The 20,358-nt window shown below is 32.4% G+C and overlaps 4 protein-coding genes across 4 annotated transcripts; 1 reads left to right on the top strand and 3 right to left on the bottom strand.

The window, feature by feature from the left end:
• Nucleotides 1-762: 762 nt before the first annotated feature.
• On the bottom strand, nucleotides 763-3,234 carry LOC114185868. The gene is made up of 2 exons (XM_028073843.1): nucleotides 2,877-3,234; nucleotides 763-2,259 (listed from the first exon to the last, which is right to left on the bottom strand). Exons 1-2 carry the CDS (start codon nucleotides 2,928-2,930, stop codon nucleotides 1,162-1,164), a joined length of 1,152 nt encoding a protein of 383 aa, XP_027929644.1. The 5' UTR covers nucleotides 2,931-3,234; the 3' UTR covers nucleotides 763-1,161.
• A 4,971-nt stretch (nucleotides 3,235-8,205) lies between these two features.
• LOC114180153 (putative clathrin assembly protein At4g40080) lies at nucleotides 8,206-10,217 on the bottom strand. The gene is made up of 2 exons (XM_028066507.1): nucleotides 9,528-10,217; nucleotides 8,206-8,794 (listed from the first exon to the last, which is right to left on the bottom strand). Exons 1-2 carry the CDS (start codon nucleotides 10,031-10,033, stop codon nucleotides 8,281-8,283), a joined length of 1,020 nt encoding a protein of 339 aa, XP_027922308.1. The 5' UTR covers nucleotides 10,034-10,217; the 3' UTR covers nucleotides 8,206-8,280.
• Nucleotides 10,218-12,410: 2,193 nt separating this feature from the next.
• On the bottom strand, nucleotides 12,411-13,046 carry LOC114191271 (RING-H2 finger protein ATL79-like). Its single transcript, XM_028080444.1, has one exon. It carries the CDS (start codon nucleotides 13,044-13,046, stop codon nucleotides 12,411-12,413), a length of 636 nt encoding a protein of 211 aa, XP_027936245.1.
• Nucleotides 13,047-19,052: 6,006 nt separating this feature from the next.
• On the top strand, nucleotides 19,053-20,281 carry LOC114162377 (protein MIZU-KUSSEI 1-like). Its single transcript, XM_028046251.1, has one exon. The coding sequence runs from the start codon at nucleotides 19,300-19,302 to the stop codon at nucleotides 20,002-20,004; it is 705 nt and encodes a 234-aa protein (XP_027902052.1). The 5' UTR covers nucleotides 19,053-19,299; the 3' UTR covers nucleotides 20,005-20,281.
• The last annotated feature ends 77 nt before the right edge of the window (nucleotides 20,282-20,358 follow it).

Raw genomic sequence — 20,358 nt, 5'->3', positions numbered from 1 at the left:
ATTCTGATGTTTCCACCATGATCCGTGGGATTCATATCATACCCTATTCTCCACTCGTTTATTGTTTAAGATATCATAAATTAATAGATATTATTCACTGCAAAATACTAATTTAATCTTTAAAATTAGTATTGTAAATCAATTTGTTTCTTATTATAAAAAATCAAACTTATTACTTGCTTATGGGATTGTTATTTCTTAACTGATACCAACATATCCAATTCCCCTGAAAGTAGCTTATATTACAAACTAATTTCTAAAAAAATTGTTGTAATTTTCCATTAAATTATTGTTGGTTATAATCAGTTAAATTTTCTCTTAAAATAATATTTGAGCTGATTAATAATGAGATTATTGGAAATAAGACGACATAGTCGAATTACCGTCACGACATAAAATTGCTCGGTATCATATCATTGTCCGCCACGAGATATTGGTCTTTGCGGTTTGTCCAATTCAAAACTTCAAATTTGGAAAGTGTAATCAGACTCTTGGAATTTGTCATAGGCAATCCCCAACACAACAAATCTAAACTTGTATTCAAAAAGTGTTTGAATCAATCTTCTAATTTCACAAAAAAGTGTATTTTTTCTACAACTCTCTTGCATAAATTTCTTCAAAAATGTTTTTTAAACTTATACATGATCTAATTTTTCTTTATAATAAAGTTTGCTTCTTCTTTTTTTTATATTTTACAAAACGCTTACAGAGAAATTTAAACAATCCCATGGTAAGAGTAGAAATCAACTATGAAACAAGCAATAGGTAATGCTGCACTTCTCTTGAATAGAATTCATAAAATGAGATCCCATAACATTCTTGAATAACAACTACGACGAATCCTTAAAATCACTGTCACCGCTAATTCATAACATCATGTGATGGGAACTTTAAACTACTGTTCTTATGTGGGAATTAGCCACACTAATACCTCAGGACTGCAAACATGTATTCTAAAACCTAATAAACATAATAGATTTACTTAAAGAAGATCAAGTGTAAAAACTATGTACACAATTGTCTCCAAGATCAAAGAATTTTTTCTAACAAAACAAAATTCTGGAGAACAAAAGAATCTTACAGAACACCGAAACTGTATGAGAAGTATCTGTATCTCCGTAGCTGCACAACAAAACTGCATCATAAATTAGCATCCTAGGATCATCTGTCCTCTCTCAAGCAATTTCCAGGCAAGAGAAATCTATACTTGTCTGCATTTTTCAGCAGATAAGCAGGGAGATGAACTGCAGAATAAGAGTGGGGTATTGGTCCCATTTTACCAATGATTTCCTTGAAGGTGTACTCTTCTGGTAGCATGTCAAACAAATCAGCACCTTTGCATATTACATCTTGAATTCTCTTGGGATTTAGATAATGAGAGAATCTGACTCTGTCATTGTGACTATAAGCTTTCATCTTAAAGATGAAATCGCTGATACGGCGGAAGCAGAAGCTGCAATGCCAACCAGCATCTGCTAACAAGTTATCAGATTGGCGGTAATGTGCATACCTTGTCTTACCACTCTGATACCTGTGAACGGAGGCTCTCCAGCTGTTATCATCCGCAAGAAACTCAAATGAATATAGATAGTTCTTCAGCTGAAGATGAAGGATTGAAGGCACATCATCACACCAACGCAAGAGGTTAATAGTGTGAGCACTTGGAATCTCATCAACATCAGACATTATCAGCAAGTCGTCATCAGTGATACCAGCTATCTTAAGGAGATGATCCAATGCTACACGCTGATACGCCTCCTCGATGAACGGGTTTTCTCCTTTGATGAATCTCCCTCCGATGGTTCCATATGTTAATCGAGAATCCACAAATCTGAACTTCTCCCGGTTGCCTTTGAAAACCAGAGGTTTAGGCCTACCCGTGAAGGTGGAATTTGATTCTAGCAGAACAAACTGTGTTATGTAAGGATACAGTTCTCTCCACCGCAGGTTAAGTATCTCCAATTCGTTGCTGAACAACACAGCATCGTACACACGTCTTGGGAACTCGCGCACCCCCCAGCCATGAAGTCTGCAGAGATTTTCCATCGACACGATTTCGTTGTAGTAATGAGGAATGACAATGAAAGGCTTCGGAGGTTTTTCCCACAGCGGTCTAAGGAAGTACGAGATTTTCTGTCCGTGCAAGTATATGCCAAATGTGCACATTGGCACAACAGCAAAAACAAATATTAATGTTTTTACATCCAAAGCACGCAAAATGCAGCACATTCTTGATATGCCCCATGCTTGACTCGACTCCTGTATCATCAAAGAATAAACATCAGACTCAACATTCATCAGAACAATACAACATCTTTGTTAACTTGACAATGCAACTCCACTCAAACCACGTTTTTTCATGATTCTTTTCAATAATCATTGAAATTTATCAGAAGAACTCCGAGCATCATGGACAAGAACACTGAGGGCCAATTCTAATGAATAATCATAGCCTAAAAAGCTACATCATGAACGTATAACTAGTTGTTGTTCATCCATTCCAATCCCATTACGCGTGTGCGTACTCAAACCCTTTCCCTCCGCCAAATACAAAACCGAAGAAGGAACTGAGAGTATAAGCGTGTGCCATAGATTACCCTACGAAATAGTCCAACATCTTTGCTAAAATACCTTTGAAAACTCATTTCTCAGATAGTAAAAAGTTTTAGACCACAGAAATAACACACATAGTAAAAGGGTCACAATCAGAGTACCAAATTACCATTACCAGCCCCTAACTGAAGATCAGATATAATGCAATCAGTTTTTCATCAAACAAAAGACACCCAGAATCAATAAAAACAAAGATCAACTCAAGGGGCAAAACGAAACCACGGCGAAAACATGAAAATTTTCGTAAACGAGATTACAATTACCTGGCCACAAACATCACTGTTCTTCTTACAGTAATGTCCACCGGCACAGCACATTATTTAGAGTTCAATCCAAATCCAACGAAACACGATTGATTTGTAAGAATAGACGCTCCGATCGGAATCGTAATCCAGTGGGAAACAACAAGGAATGCGCGTTGAAGGTTAGAAGGAGGGAAAGAAAGGGGTAAAGAAGGGATTTGTGGCGATGAGTGACAGAAACAAAGAGACACTGAAAGCCGAAAAAGGAAGTTCCGTCGCAGAAATCCTCTTTGGCTGTTTTTGTTCTGATGATGATGTTCTTCTAAAACACCTCCTCTTCCAAATGCGTATTTATACAAATATCACCAACGCAAAAGCTCATCATCAACGAAAAAACACTTTTTTACTACACGCGTTTTTTCTGTTCGTAGTTTTGTTTCATGTGAAGATGTCTTAATATTACTTAGTCACGCATAAACCTGTTTCAACATTGATCTTGTCAAAAATCTTAACTTTAATATTTAAATTTTATAAAAAAAATTCATCAGGATACGTCGAGGAAAATCTTAAAATTAAGATCTCATGGAGGACAAATAAAATATAAACATCTCTCAACATAGTATGTATTTGAATGACTTCTCATTATAAAAATATGTTTTTTTTTTTACAGGTGGTAGTGAAAGCCAAAGACATAGGTTACATCGTGGTGAGTTGTTCTCTTTGTTTCACCACGTGGCATCCTTGAGTTTGAATGGGAAAACGTTGTATCCAAGACGAGGTCGTTTTTTGCGAGGATGTTCGGTTTTATTAGACATGGGAATGCGTTTCCTGGCCCAGTATGATCTAAAAGAATAAATTCCAACATACTACTAAATATGTTATAAATAAAATTATAAGGGATGATAATTAATAATTATTTTAAAATTTATGATAACATAAAAATAAAATATAAAATAAAAATTTTAAAATTTGTATTACAATGAATTATAAAGTTGAAAATTATTATTAATTTAAATTATACTTAATAATAGAATAATAGTTTATAGCATGCAATTTAAAATTTGGGTGAAAATTATTAATCAGTGAGTTATAAAGTTGAAGGTATTAGTTGAGTTAAATATTTTTTAGGATTTTAGTATCTTAAATGTATAACAATTAAACAATTATCTAAATAACGTGCCGAACACAACATTATGAGACTTGGGATGTGTAACAATGTATAAACATGATTCATCTGCATATTCTAACTATTCAATAATCCACCTGTTTAATTCACTATTTTAAAACTTAGTGTTTTTGACTTTGTATTTAAGGTTATAATAAATTTAAAAAATTTTAATTGAATTATTAATATCCTATATCAAATTTGTTATTTGAATGGAATCTCTGATATTAGATTGGTAAGTGACATGACTGTTAAGTCATAGATACATTATAATTTCATGATTTTAATTTAAAATTAAAAATATATAATAATTTAATATTTTATTTATAAAATATAAAATCATCGACCATTACACCCAATAGACTTAATCAGTTAAAAATTTACCAACATATCCGACACTCTCATAAAATATTATTGGAGATGGACTTCTGTGTGACGGAATGACATTTGATAATGGAGCTCGAAAATTTGGGATCACACAAATATTATTACTATTTTATTTATTGTTTGTCTTTTTGTGGGTATTATGTTTTTTCATTATAAATAGATTAAAATATTATGTTTTTAAATAAACTGTATTTTCTAAATTGTTTTTTTGAAGGTTTTGCATTTTTCAAATTTCCAGCTTGGTTACCGAGATCATACAATAAAAGGATTTGTTGAGGAATCAGATGTAATTTAATAAAAATATAAATTTACAAAAATATAATTTAATAGTTAAAACTATATCTATTATAATTCAATTTTAACCAAAATTTAAGTGTGCAAAATTTGGGTGTACAAGATTTGTTCATCCAAAATATAATTCGCACAATAAATAAATAAATAAATAAATAAATAAATATGTATATATATATATATATATATATATATATATATATATTATATTATATTATATTATATTATATTATATTATATTATATTATATTATATTATAGATGGCCTATCAAATAATAAAATTACATATAATAATGATTTAGCAATGTCACGTAATAAGATAATAATCATGTGAACATATCATCTAATTAATAGAAAAATTAATAATAGGTAAAAATAAATAAATTTATTATGTATTTTCCAATTTTAAACTAGCATGATTTAAAAATAATTATTAATTACTCGTGATTATAATTTTGTAATAGTACACAAAAATTTAACTTATGTATCAATTATTATTAGGTATTAACTCTTAATTCTTATTAAAAATATTTTCTAATATAAATTTATTTATTTATATTTTTTAAATTATATTAAACATATTAATTAATAAATAAAGGTACCTCATCATTGTTAAAAAAATGTTAAAATTAATAATCATATAATTCACATAGATAAAAAGAGAGTTAGAATTTTGATTCTCTGACTTGTTTACAGTGACTACACGGTAAAACTAAAGATTAAAATTCAGATTTTTGAAGAATGGAATTCAATATGAGTTTGAATCGAAAACTAATTTAATTAATAAGCGAATGAATTATTCATTTACAGTCACGCGTAGTTAATAAGCGAATGAATTATTCATTTACAGTCACGCGTTTGTGTTTTCATTGCATTTTGGAGCATTTACATTGCACTATATGTCTCAGCTGCGGATCCGCTGCATATAAGCATAAAAATTTTTTTGACTCACACGTTGATCTATAATTTGAATTTTTTTTACTGAAGCAATATGCCTCGGTTCTCTAATAACCGAGGCAGTAGCGAGACAATAGGCCTCGGTCAAGCGCCCACCCGAGACAGTAAGGATACAATATGCCTCAGTTTCGAATAACCGAGGCAGTATCCCTTCGTAGGGTTAAAAAACTCCAATTTCTTCATTGTGCAGCGACATCTTCTCCGATTTCTCTGCGAGCTTCACCATCTCCGGCCAGCCTTCATCTTCTCCAACGACCAGCGCCACTGTCCCGCATAACTCCCACCGTCCAGCACACCTCCGACGCACAACTCCCACCATCCTACACACCTCCGACGCTCCAGGCCAGCATTTCGTCGCCTGCACCGCACCGTACCGCCCTTTTCCGACGACCAGCGCAGCTCTGCGCCACCGTCCCGCACAGCTCTGACGCACACCTCCCACCATCTCGCACACCTCCGACGCTCCAGGCCATCGTTTCGTCGCTTGCACTGCACCGCCACGGCTTTTTCTTCTTCTTCGACCAACCACCACCGTCGCTGCACCGTGGAGGAGTTGTGCATTGCCACCGGAGCCGCTACGTGTTCTTCAAGCAACCATCACCAACGTCCACTACGATTTTGTTTAGTCTACCTACACCGCCACTGCACGCACCTCCAGGAGGTTCTTCCGGTGCCGCTGCGTGTTTTTTTTTTTAATTTCTGATGCTCATTAGGCCTCGGTTGTGCGAGAATCGAGGCAGTAAAGATTAAATATGCCTCGGGTTGTAACCGAGACATAAAATACTAACTTTTTACTTCGGTCGTATATGTAGCAGTTGCGGACCCAAAGCCAAAAGTTGGAAATAATCGTTGTCATTTCCCTTCCCTGCACCAGTGTATTGGAATGAAATTAAAAATTAAAAGAAAAGAATTAGGAGACATGATAATGAATACACATGTCAATTTAGTCCAATTTTCAAGTTTGATTTTGACTCATACTGGTCAGAGTAAGAAAACTAAAAATACGTTTTCAAAGTTAAAATGTTAAAGAAAAGATTGGGTCACGATTACTCGTGAACAATTTTTTAAAATAAGAGTGAAAAAATATATTTAAAAAATATTATAAATATTTGAAAAGTATTTATTTAATCCAAATTTAAATTTAACATGAACAAAATTAAGGTTAGACTTGGATAGAGTTAGGTCAAACTAATACTTTCTTATATTAATTTACATAAATTTAAGTTAGGTTGAATGTAGATTAAGATCGAATATATATTTAGTGTATCATGTTGTAATTTCTTCCAAAATTAACCTATCAGTTAAAAAGTGGAAATGTTAAATTAATTGAGGTTTTAAATTGATTAATTTGTAAATTTACAATAATAAGTACTAATATTTAGATAATCGATGATGAATTTATTTAAAAATAAATAGTAGAATCAATATGTTTTGTTATTGTATATTTTTTATGTTTCACCAATTTTATTCTTTTTACTACTTTTTAGAGGGGTGAAAATGTGGGTTAAGTCTGGTTATTGGCCAGTAGACCCACCAAAACAATGTAAGACAAGTCAAGATATTGAGCTTGCTGACCCACATAATTTGTCGGTGGCTAATATAACAAAACAAAATTTTGCACTATATTGATTACTTTCTTTCTAGACTTTTATATAAATGCTTCAAATCCTTGTATGAGTAGAAAAAACAAGTGTTATGTATTATTGGATGTCTTAAAATTTGAAAAATACATTATGTATGTCAAAGTATGAATATGAATATGATGAAAATGTTAAATTGTTAATTTATCATCTAACTGCTCAAAGTCTTTGCTCCCGAAGTCCTTGTTTAATTTTGTGAACCTATTAAAGTTCACGAATTTGTTGAACATCAAAACCTTTATTATAGATTTTTCTTTAAAAAAAAAAAGTGGGTTGGTCCACAAGCTTGTGGGCCAAAACTTATGCAGGACGGATTAGACTTTTCAACTCGCATTTTTAACGTGGAGCGGATCAACCCAATTTACATTTTGGGGACCAAATGCAAGACGTCTAAATAGGACAAGTCGACATGCATTATCACCCCTACTAGTTTTGTTATTTGACTAATCCTTTTTTTTATAGTTTTTATAAGAACTAATTTATTATAAATTAATTTCATGTTTGTTGAGAAATGACTTACAAGTTAACTTTACCTTTTTTATATTGTTAACTACTAACTTAACAATACAATACTAAAATTGTTATAGTTTAAAAATATTAATTTGATCGTTTCAATGTTTTTCATTTATTTATGAAATTATGACGTTTGAAACTTATGTCAAATCATTACAAACTTTTAAATTGGCATTAATCAAAGTTGCGAAAATTCTTTCACACGTCCCACCAACCTTAGAAAGCACATAAACAAAATAATCCCAACCTGTTTATTACCGATCTCTTTAACATTTTTGAAAGATTTTTTTTTCATTTTTATTTATCTGGATGGTGCTGGTCATAACATTTTAAATGTGGTTATCTTATTTAAAAAATGAATAATAACACCAACAAAATTCATATTAAAAAGTATAAAATATTTTAAATACAAATAGGGATTAATTACATTTTAAAATTATATAAGTAAAACAATGATAATAGTAATTTACACTCACAACAACAACCTTGCGGAGGGAAACCGGACCAAATCAACAGAATCGATAAAAAACGTTGGAAATTGAAACCTATCTGACTTTGTTGCCCTGTGTCTCTGTGTTCTCATCGTTTTCTCTTCTTCCCTAAACACCTTCTTCTCAACCTTCTCCTTCACTTCTCTCACTGCATCCCATAATAATCTCTGTTTCTCTGCAACCACCACCACCTCTTCCACCACCTCTTTGCACTTCTCCAATCTGTTCATCACGTAAACCAACTCCACCACTTCTCCGAAACTCAGACACCCGAAACGCTCCCTCAACTCGTTAACTCTAACCAACACCTCGCTCAGCGCCACAATCACATCCTCTTCCACCATACTTGATATCTCACCAACTACCTTGTTCCCTTCCATGGATGCTGCGTCGGGTATTCCTCCAATCCCTTCAATAACCGCCAACAGAGCCTCCGTCTCCGTCAACACCTCACCGTTGCTAAGACCTGAAGCTCTCTCTTCTCCTGCTTTCATCCTGTAACAAATTTTACCTTCAAATTTTCATCTTCACCACCTTTGTATTCACTGTTACCACTCACATATATATAATGTTTTAAAACTTTAATCCATTGTCAACTTGGTGAAAATATTAGATTACTGGCCAAATTAGTGGATCTTATTTACCTAATTCAAATTAATATACTAATTTTCACGTTCAATTATTAAATAGTTTGAGTAGCTTCGTGGCTAACCATCATTACCTTTGAATTTCCAAGAGTTTTCAATCTTGGTGAATACTATTTCATTATTTTATTGTTAGAGCAGCTTTGCACTTTTTGGGTAGTTGGTACGCGGGTCGCTGTTTTTCATTATCTTTTTCTATGATTTTAATTAAAAAAAGGGCATTTAAATAGATATGTTAAGTTTAAGATTTAATTGAATCATCAGAATAGAGAAAGTAAAATACATATAAATTAGAGATCAAATCAAAATTGTATTTAAAAAAAAAAAAGGAATGGGATCCCACACTTTTAAACACCTTTTTTCTTTATATTTGTTGAAATTTATTAGATATAAATTTTGATGAATTTGACTTCTAAATCACTAAAAATTTAAATGACAAAATTTAAATTTTTTTAATCAATTTTAATTGATAACAAGAAATATTAAAAAAATATGAATAAATATTACTATTTTAAATCTATAACTATAAAAAAAAAAAAAAAACTCATTGGTGGATATATAAAATTGAGTTTGAGAAGTGTTACCCTTGACTTGAGTCTTCTTGAGCTTCAACGCCGAGGAAGAAGCCAACGATCCTGGAGGCCCAGAGAAGCTGTTCCACGTGTTTAGCGTACCATCGTACCCACGAAGACAGTTCCCAGGATACGGGACTGCTCCTGTCGCGGAATTTGGAGAGGTTAAGGTAGTTCCTGCCGCCGCTGCCGCCGCACCTGTACGGAAGCTGATCCCTCATGATGAAGCTGCCGCGCTTTAACACGTAGTGGACGGCGATGAGGCACTTGAGCGCCACGGCGGAGCTCTGTGTGCTCTGGAGGCGGTCCATGAGAAGCTCCATGACGGCGGAGGCCGTGGCGCGTGATCCATCGCCGGCGATGAGGAGTGCGGAGATGTGATTGGAGGTAGGAGGGGTGAAGGGGTCGTGGCTAGTGGCGCGTAGGAGAGAGAGAGTGGCGCGTTTGGAGAGTATGGCGGCTTTGCCCTGCGAAGCTTTGTCCTTCAACCTCCCTATCAGCTCTTTCAGTTTGGTCATACTAATAGAGTTTGAGACACACGCGTATACGCTAAGAGACACGACAATAAAACATAACACACTAAGCCTCCTTAATTTCTTCTTCAACGCCAACAACTATGTACTAAAATTAGTGATAGATTAACTTTTTATCATGTAGATATCATCGTTGAAATTTGAACCAAAAAGCTTCTAAGTGTTGCGCCTTATAATTGCTTTTTCGATGCAAGTTGATAATGAAACTTATTGACTACTATTTTCCTTTTACGCGAGTTATTAAATTAAGTACTTTATTTCACCAAATTAAATTATCGCCCTTTTTATATTTCCTACCATATCAAGTTTATTTGTTTCTTCTCCATCTTTTTATATATTCTAAAAGTAGAGAAATTATTAACTAGTTAAAAAATATGACAAAGTTGAGTAAAATTAACAATTTGAAAACATTAAGGTTAGCGTGAATTTCTGGATAATGATACTCTACATCGTGGGTTGAAGTGTTTTAATGATGTAGCTGACGTAACGCAGTGGTTAGTATTTACACATTTTTCATACCAACCTAGTGATAGCTAGCTTTCAGATTCAGATTTGAGTTCTAAAAAAAAGTTAATAAACTCAATTAGTAACTCGAATCGTTGTAGTTATTAATTATTTTTATAAATTATTTTTCTTAACCTGTTACGTATAAATATGGATTTATATTTTGTAATTTGAATTTGCCTAATAGTTTTTCAGTTTGTTGTATACTAGTCCTTTTACCCATGCAACGCACGGGTTTTTTTTTTTACATGTAATAATTGTGGTAATAGCAATGGATTTTTAGATATTTAATAATCTATATGATGAGAATTTAATATTTTAAAAAGATGTTGAAGTGTATTAATAGAATAGATCAATTTAGAATGTAATTAAAGTGGTATGTGAAGTTAATATTTGATTTTATTGAATATTATCTTCAACCACCAACAACAAAAATATGACTAATACACTACTTTGTTAATATAAGAATAAAAAAAGAATAAATTACTAGAATGTAATCAAACACGACTTAAACACGACTCCATTCAATGTCGCTGTGCTGCTTAATAAAAGAATCAAGACTTGGATTAGTTAAGTGTTCAAAAATTTCAGAGATCATTGATGATGGATAATACTTTCAATAAAGATACCCTGGATGACAACCTAAAAGTAATCACAAACACTAATTTAATCAACGCCATAATGAATGGCAATTTTAGAATAATGAAAGTTGATATTTTAAAAGTTGGGTGAATGTTATATATGTGAAATAATAATATTCATCAAATAAATAATGATGCAATTATATGTGTTTAAAAATAAATGAAGTATGATGAAAATATAATTGTTGTCATGATGAATGGATTTATTTTATTGTAACAAACAATACAAAATACATTTGTACTTAAAGAACAAATTACAAAAAGACATTCGATAATTCAGCATACTTTGTACAAATTAACATATTTTAAATTAAAATTATTAATTTAACAAGTTTTAATTGATATTTTATGAAAACATAAAAGCAATATATTATACGATATATAGGTTATTGGGACTTAAAGTGTTGTATGAGTTGTTAACTAGGAAATGTTCTATGAAAATATTAAGTTATATGATATTTTGATAGATAAACATTTTGATCGAAAAGACTTAAGCGAACATGGAATATGAATATACTTAAATAAATAAAATTAGGAAGTTTTTAGTAAATTTTGCTAAGTCAAAAAATGGAAAATATGTATGGGATTAAAATGGTCAAATGAAGTTATATATATTAGTGATGATTAATAGTTGAATTGAGTTAAACTTAAATGCTAAATTTGAAGTGTTGATTTGATTTTGGAAATAGGCTCAAATGCAATATTAGAATAAGTTGAAATTATGAATGACAACAATTTTATAAAAAAATAAATAAAAAGAAGTCGAAATGAAAGGTTTTTGTTTAACATTTTTTAAATAAAAATATTTAATAGTATTTTAGTAATTAAAAATGGCTATTGGTGAGTATTACATTTCTCTCTCCTTCATCCTTCATAGCTTTCACGTGATATCATTTATCAGTAACTTGTACCTCATGAATTAGTAGAAGGCCACACACCCATCACGTTTTTGTTTTGTCATTACCCACACGTATATATAAATAAATATAGATTATATAACGTTTGAATTAACTAACTAATGGTATATTTATTCAAATAATTATAGTTTTTTTTTTTTCAGTTTATGAGTACTTTACGAATATAATACAGGCTAACTTTACAGAACAGCATCATGAATATCTGCATGCAGTTTATTTGGCGCAAAAAGAAGAGACAAAAACAGTAATCAACGCCTACGAATCTGTGATGGTCGCTGAGCGAGCGAGCGAGCGAGGAACCTATCCCACAGCGTTATCAGCTTCAGTTTCATCTTCAGCTTGTTCCGTTGCTGAAGCTATTGCCACCTCAGTAAACTCTGCAGCATCACCATCTTCATCCTCTTCTTCTTCTTCTCTTTCTTGTTCCGACGGGACATCGGTGACGTTGGCTTCAGTATCATCGGATATCAGCTTCTGGCGACAAATGGGGCACGTGAGGCGCGAGGGCAGCCATTGGTCGATGCAATGCTGGTGGAAAACATGTTGGCACAGCGGCAGCAGCTTCACGGTGTCGGAGTCTTCGAACTCCACCAAGCACACCGCGCACTCCTCCGCCGCGTTCCCCACGCTCAGCTCCTTCATCTCGGAGAAACCGAAGGTGGGGCACCGTTGGATGGCTTCGGCGGTTGTTTTCGGGAGGGGCTTGATGTAAGGAGGGCGCGGGAAAAAACGCGCGCGGATTTTGAAGAAAAGGTACAAGAAGATGGCAATGGAGACACAGGAGACGGAGAAACTGAGTGAGGCTCTGAAGTTGTCACTGCGGTTCATCTCCTCGTAGGTGGAAGGGTTTAATGGTTTCCACTGAGCATTTGCGCACACTAAGAAATTGCAGAGAGACAGCACCAGAATGAACACGTGCTGCAGGGAAACCTCCATTGTTGATGGAGAGTGAAAGAGAAAGAGGAAGAGGATTAAATGTGTGGGTTGTGACGGTGGAATGAATGAAGAAGAAGGAAGTGACATGAGCTACAAAAACATTGTTCTTTATGGGATGAGAGAGGGTTAAGCTCAAACTTTTTTTTCTTGCAAACAAACAAACCCTAATCACGTACACTCTTAAAGGCTCGACACTTGTTAAAACATTATCAAAATATCTTGGTAACTTACAAAACCTTAGTTTCTGCTAATTCCAACTACCTATATAGTTAATTTATTGTGATTGCAATGTCTGGCTTTTTCCTAATCATATCTAATTAATATATATCCAGTTTAGGATAAAACTCTAAATAAATTAATGTAAAGATAAATCATAATTCCAGCCTTACTACCATGCATATGTAGGGAATGTTCCTTAAAAAATTAATTATTTAATAAAAATTATTTTTTATATTAAACTATTATAAAAATATATATGTTTTGTTTCTAAACTAAATTATGAGATATTTAGTCCTTGTATATATTTTTGAAAAGTAACGCAACAAATTCATTATGTGAGAATGATGTTTTATAAGACTTTCATAGAATATAGAAATAAATGTTTTATGATTTAGTTTAAAAATGAATTCAAATTTTTAAAATAATTTGAGGGCGAAAACTATTTTTAACTCATAATATAGGTTTATTTCAAACATATTCTATTACAAATCTAGATATCGATCATGTACTAAAGTTATAGGTTATAGGTTGTTTAGGATTAGAAACTAAACGTAATTTAAATATACTTTTTTCTTCTTAATTTATTATTTATTTTTTAAAGATAGAATCATCATAAAATTGTGAAACATTTTTTCTTAGAAAATTTGGACTCCTCTAACTATGCTAGTTGAAGGAGGTCAGATCATGTTTTTTTTTATTCAGCTTAGATATTGATTAATTTTCTTATATATAAATTCAAAAATTTCAAAGTATAAGAAAAATGCTAATAATATATTCTCTAATACGTCTGTTTCTAACACTCTCTACTATAACTTGAATTATCAAAATATTCAGAAAAATAAAATTACTTACTGAATAAGAATATTTGTAATAATTATTATTTTAGTAAATGATAAAAGATATATTTAAAAGAGTACGATGGAAACGTAAGTATTGAAAGAAGCGAATTTAAAATTGATGGGAAAAGAGTCATAAAATTAATTGAAGAATGAGACAAAGTTATAAGGTGAAGAATGTAGGTTAACTTAATGAATATATTATAAACGTAAAAATCCTCACTTTGTTTTTTTATTTGAGAAAATTCTCACCGATTGAGTAAGGTTGTATCTAACTCTTCAATTCAATCCTCTCCATTAATTGTGACAGTTTTTCTTCTATTTCTTTTTCTTTTAATATTCCAACAGTTTAAACACCTCATTTAATATCCTTTATTATTTCATCTCCATCTTCTTTATTACATAATATCATTTCCTCCTTTTCCTCTTTAGTTTTTTTTTTTTAAATACAGAAATATAATAAATTTGTTCACTTTGATAAAAAACATTTACATATAAAATTTTCTGATTTATCTTTTCAATTTTATATCTCAATAAGTACATATTGAAAAACTAATTAAAAATAAGATGAGAGATAATGGCAATCAGTATTGGATTGCATTTTAAAAGTTGCAGTTAAATAAAAATATTTTTCAAAATATGATTGCTAGTGTTAGTTTTCTTATATCTCTCTTTTCGAACATAACACCATTACGTTTTCATGAAACATTTTTTAATAAATCAATAAAGAAGCTATGCATTACCATTTATTGAAACAAAGAGAGGATAAAAACATGTTCTGGTTAAATATAATACATAAACTTCATCATTCAATTTCAGTGTAAAATAGTTTAACCCAATTATATATTTGTAATTTGAACTTGAGATTATCATTTATGCCTCACCAACTTTGCACTAATTGATCGACTCAATTAATGATTGTCAAGTTATTTTTACACAATTTATCAATTTATGATTATATTTATTTTCACAGGCACACACACACACACATATCTATCTTTAATATAAAAAATAACATTTTTCGATGAACATTTTCATAAATCATTGCATATCTACTGATAATAACAATAATAAAAAGTAATGCATGGACACTGTATAAACATCATTTAATATCTTTCTTTTTTTTCTTTGTGCATATTCATGTATCATTACATTATTTAATAGTGTCACTTAAATATTGCTGTGTCTAAGCTACTCTCCGAAATTTCCAGTACTAAATCGAAATGGACCGCAATTCATCAATTGGGCCGAGGCCCAACTATCAATCTCAAACCTTTTGCTTCCTGCACCCATCAAATTTCTCCCTGCAATCCAAGAGTAGATTTCTTTTTGGATACTTATGGAATACTTTTCTCCGGCATCCAATGAAGAAGTGTAAAAGATAAAATTAACCCTAGACATCCACAATCCTGTTTTGGCTGTTCTCTTTACCGGATTATGTGATCCGAGAAACTTTTGAATAGTAGAGTTTAAAAGTATTTTTTTGAAAAAAATAACTTGTAGATTATACCCAGAGTTGTCAAAACGGTTTATCCGGCTCACCACGGATTGACCACTTTGTAAGTCAATCCAACCTGATTCACTTATTAATGAGTAAAAAAAATTGAATCTGGGCCGGTCCACCACTGATTGGTGGGTTAAACGGGTTGGTTTACTGACTCACCTAATTAATAAAAAACATAATTTTTTTTCTTCAATCCAATAAAAAAACTAAATTATAGTTGTGATTAAAATTTAAATAAACTTCAATACAATCCAAAATAATGTTCAACCCCATATACAGACCAAAATCATCAAAATATTATGTTTATATTTGTCAACCCAATATGTTAGCTAAAAAAAACAACCCAATCCATCCAAATACATAAAAATTATGTATCCCTCTTGTTTGTAGGTTGGTTGGTGAGTCAATCCAACTCACCATGGGTTCAATCCAGATTCTTGGTGAGCTAGATCAAAAATTGACCTGTACTAAAATTTATAAAAAAAATTTAACCCAATCCAATCCAAATTTACTGACCGAATTAACCCACATATCTACTTTAACAACTCTAATTATACCATTTAAAAGTGACGATTAGATTCAAAAATGTCCATTCCGCATTGCACCATTAGAAAGTTGATGTAGAAGTTTATTTTAGATTGCATATTAACTTATTCTAAAATTCACTAGTCATCTAAAATTCACTAGTCATCCTATAGGAAGGGCTAAAAATGAATTTCAACATTTGTGAGGTGTAATTGGAAAGAACGAGGGTGCATAAAGAATTTTTGGACCATAAATTTTAACACCTGTAAATTTGCTGGGTCAAAGCTGACTGCGCAGTATCAAATTCATTTTCTCTCAACATAATAATGACTTCCATTTCCGGAAACCTATTTTAGATTGTACCTGGTGAACTTGCGGAATTAAATATATTTTTGTTTTAAATTATTTTTAGAAACTGTGTTTCGTTTAAATTAAACTACATAGTACTTTCATGTATTTTATAAAAATTATGAAAAATATTTTTTTTCAACATTATAATATATTGTAAAACTCCATTTTTTCACGTGCATTTTATATAATTTTGAATACCGTAAAAATAAGATGAAACAGATGTGTATTCTAAGAGGACCATGATATTTTAATTCATTATTTTTTGTTTATTTATTTTTATTTATTTTTAAATTATTATTTTAATCGTTTTTAAATCATTACATTACATAATTAAAAAAATCATAATTGAATTGATAACTAAAAAGTGATCGAAGTGATAGATTAAAATTGTGTGAAAATATATTCTAAAGAAAAAAAAAATATTAAAAAAATAAGGTTCAGGAAGGTATCGACGAAGATTCCTTGGAACGGTGAGAAGTGAATATTAGTATGAAGAACGAAAGATGTTGAGTACAGCTCGCAATGAGAAAGAAGAAGAGAGTCTAACTTTTGTCTAATCTTCAAGGCTGTACTGTCTCATGTCGCATATGATTCAGACTCACACAACCCACACTGCCACCTAACATCAACAAAAACACTTTTGTCGTCAAATATATGACATTTTTTCTCCCCTCACTTTCCACCTACAATATCATCAACACACACCTTCCTTTGTCTCCTACACGTGCCAAATACACCATCAAAACTTTCCATTAACTGCCAAACTTTCCTGTCTATTACACTACCAAAAGCAAACCACATCCATGCTCCACACTCATTTCTTATAATCAAATTTTCAATCCCTCTCTGCCTCACACACACATCACTTTGATTCCGTTAAATCTCTCAAAATCTCTAGTTACATGAAAACAAACGATACAATGTTTTGTGAATGCAAAGGTTTATATTTTATATGTTTGTGTGTTAGATTTTTTGGAGAATGGAGTGAAGTTACTGTTTTGCAGCGATGGGGATGAGATTTTGAATGGGGAACATTGTGTAAAAAGAAGGGGTCCATTTGGTTGAAAAAGAAGGAGAAAAGAAGGAAAAGGAGGAATTTATGGTGATTGTGTTGTTTTAGGAAGGGGACGCATGGGAGGGTAAAGGGAGAACAAGAGTGGCTAAAAAGCAAACGGCAATGAAATTGATTTAGGGTTGGACACGCCACGCTTGGCCCCAAACATCCTCCCACATGGTTTTGTGAAAACAGGACAGAGACATAAGATGTAGTGCCGTCTTGTGCTGGCTCAACTATCCCACACAAACCACTATTTCTTTCCAGATGTAGGACCTTCTTCATAATTCACACCACAAAAACCTACTTCTACTATTAATCTACTCTACTTCTACCACCATTATGTTGTTCAATGTATTATCAATAGTTTCTGAAGTTTTATGTTGTCTGTTTTCATAAGGTGTTGATAAGGAACGTGTGTGTTGTTGACCAATGATTCCTAATGACACCTCTTAATGATTCCTAAAGTGTGTTTCTCCCCATTTTAATCTGTGCCATTATTGAGTTCTTTCTAATGGTTGTTCTCAGGGTTGACCTTTCTACTGGGTGGTAATCAGAATTAAGACTGAATTATTAGATCATATATATCTGAACATTTCAAAAAGATATCAACTAGAAAATATTTTAAAAATTGAAACTTTTTTGCCAAGCAACTTTACAATCACGTGTATCCATTTCCACCCTCCACTGTCTTCTTTAGCAATTGGAAAAAACATTTTAAATGGACTAAAATTAACAGTGACACCTGACATGACATGAATCCATATCAGTAAAGAAACAAGGACATATACAGATACTGCTATAGGCTATATAAGTATTTGTTGTGCAGGAAGATAAATATATACTTCTATATACTTTTATGATCAGAATCTGTATCCTTATTTTTACATGATATAAATCATTTTCAATCATGTTTAAGTGTGTAAATTATTCGTCACCCATCAAAAGAGATAGAGAGTACAGGCTCATAATTTTTCAAATCTAACACACGAATGATTGGATATGGAATATTGTTGTTATGGTGGTACGGAAATCTCCATCCCCAAATTTCCTCCTCAATCATACAGAAAAGTTTCAATTAATAAGCCATAAATGAAAGCTGGGACACCTCAATTATTCTCGTATATATAAGATTTTCAGCTATGGTTGACACATCGTGCTCAGGTATTTGCGTGACAAAGAAAAAATAAACCCAAGAAATATATCATATATTATCGCAAAAGTGAAATGAAAATTTAAAAAAATCCACATAATTAAGTAAGCAGGACAAAAAGAGAGACATTATTGCATTGGATGCATCATAATCCACTTGGATGGATATATTAAGATCAGTTATATATCATTTGTATAACACTGTTTTCTCTCTCCATCTCATAGCATTCATTATCTTATCTCACTTTTTTTATTTCCAATCTGTCTCCATGTATACAAAAAATATTTCACACACACACATATATATATATATATACTGATACACCTTTTTCTTAGATAAAACATTTCAGTTGGTGACAAAATATGTTAGCAAGCACTGCTTCAAACCAATCAAACACTAGATTCCTGTAGAACCAGTGTTGATGAGGAGCATGAGGTCAACTGTAGAACATGCAAAGGAAAAAGAGAAAAGTGAATAGAATTATGAATTATCTTCTATCTACACACATGCACTTTTGTTATTTAAGAAAGTCCTGAACCACACACAACGCAAAAGAGGTGCAAAGTGCAACCAAAACCAGTTTAAGGCACACACACATATATATATATAATATGGCCTACATCGCCACCACGGTTGGTGCCAGCACCGTCACCACAGTGGATTGTCAGAAACAAGTAAGATCATGGAGGCTACTACGTTCCATCATGGAGCTTCTAATCCCCACTTGCAACTGCACCTTCTTCCTCGAAGAACAAGACCAATCACAAAAGTGTCTGCAACAAAAGTATCCACGACAACATCAACAACAACTCATGACTTGTGCCACAATCACTGGCACCATCTTTGGATACCGCAAAGGAAAGGTCAGTTTTTGCATCCAGGCTAATTCAAACTCGAGCAACCCAATTCTGCTGCTAGAGTTGGCTGTTCCAACAAGCGTTTTGGCTAAGGAAATGAGAGGGGGCAATCTCAGAATTGTGCTAGAGAGTTCATGTAACAACAACAGCAACAACAGTAATCTTTTTTCCTCACCTCTTTGGCGCATGTACTGCAATGGGAGGAAAGTGGGGTATGCTGTTAAGCGAAGGCCTTCAAATGGTGACTTTGAAGCACTGAGTTTGATGAGTTCTGTTGCTGTAGGGACTGGTGTTATAAACAGTTGCAAAGAACTGCAGCATCAAGAGGACGAGCTTATGTACCTCAGAGCCAACTTTCAAAGGGTCCGTGGTTCCTCAAATTCTGAATCTTTTCACTTGATTGACCCTGAAGGAAGCATTGCTCAAGAGCTTAGTATTTTCTTTTTCAGGTCCAAGTGACCTTTATTAACTTATTGCTGTGTATATATTCAGAGTCGTTAAATTTCAACTTTCAAAAGCTTACCCTTTTTTGAGCCGTGCCTAGCTATGCATTGCATGGTTTTGTCCTATGTTCTGTATGTATAGTTTTCAAAGTGTTCTTCTTTTTTGTTCGCTGTGTTAGGTTTCCACAGAATTTGACAATTTGGGAGAGGTGGCTTCAAGCCTATTAGTCTATTGGCTTTTTTTTCCACTCTCTTTGATTGTAGCAGAAGTTAAGAACTGTCTTTCTACTTCATAAACCTTTTTATGCTGTTTAGCAGTGTTTAATCTGAATATTACTGCCTTTGCTTTTTATCTTTTTGGACATAATCA

This window comes from Vigna unguiculata, chromosome 1 (genome assembly GCF_004118075.2).
Source record: "Vigna unguiculata cultivar IT97K-499-35 chromosome 1, ASM411807v1, whole genome shotgun sequence".
Classification (NCBI taxonomy): domain Eukaryota; kingdom Viridiplantae; phylum Streptophyta; class Magnoliopsida; order Fabales; family Fabaceae; genus Vigna; species Vigna unguiculata.
Note: the sequence above shows the minus strand (reverse complement) of the source record. Positions and strands in the feature narration are given on the sequence as shown.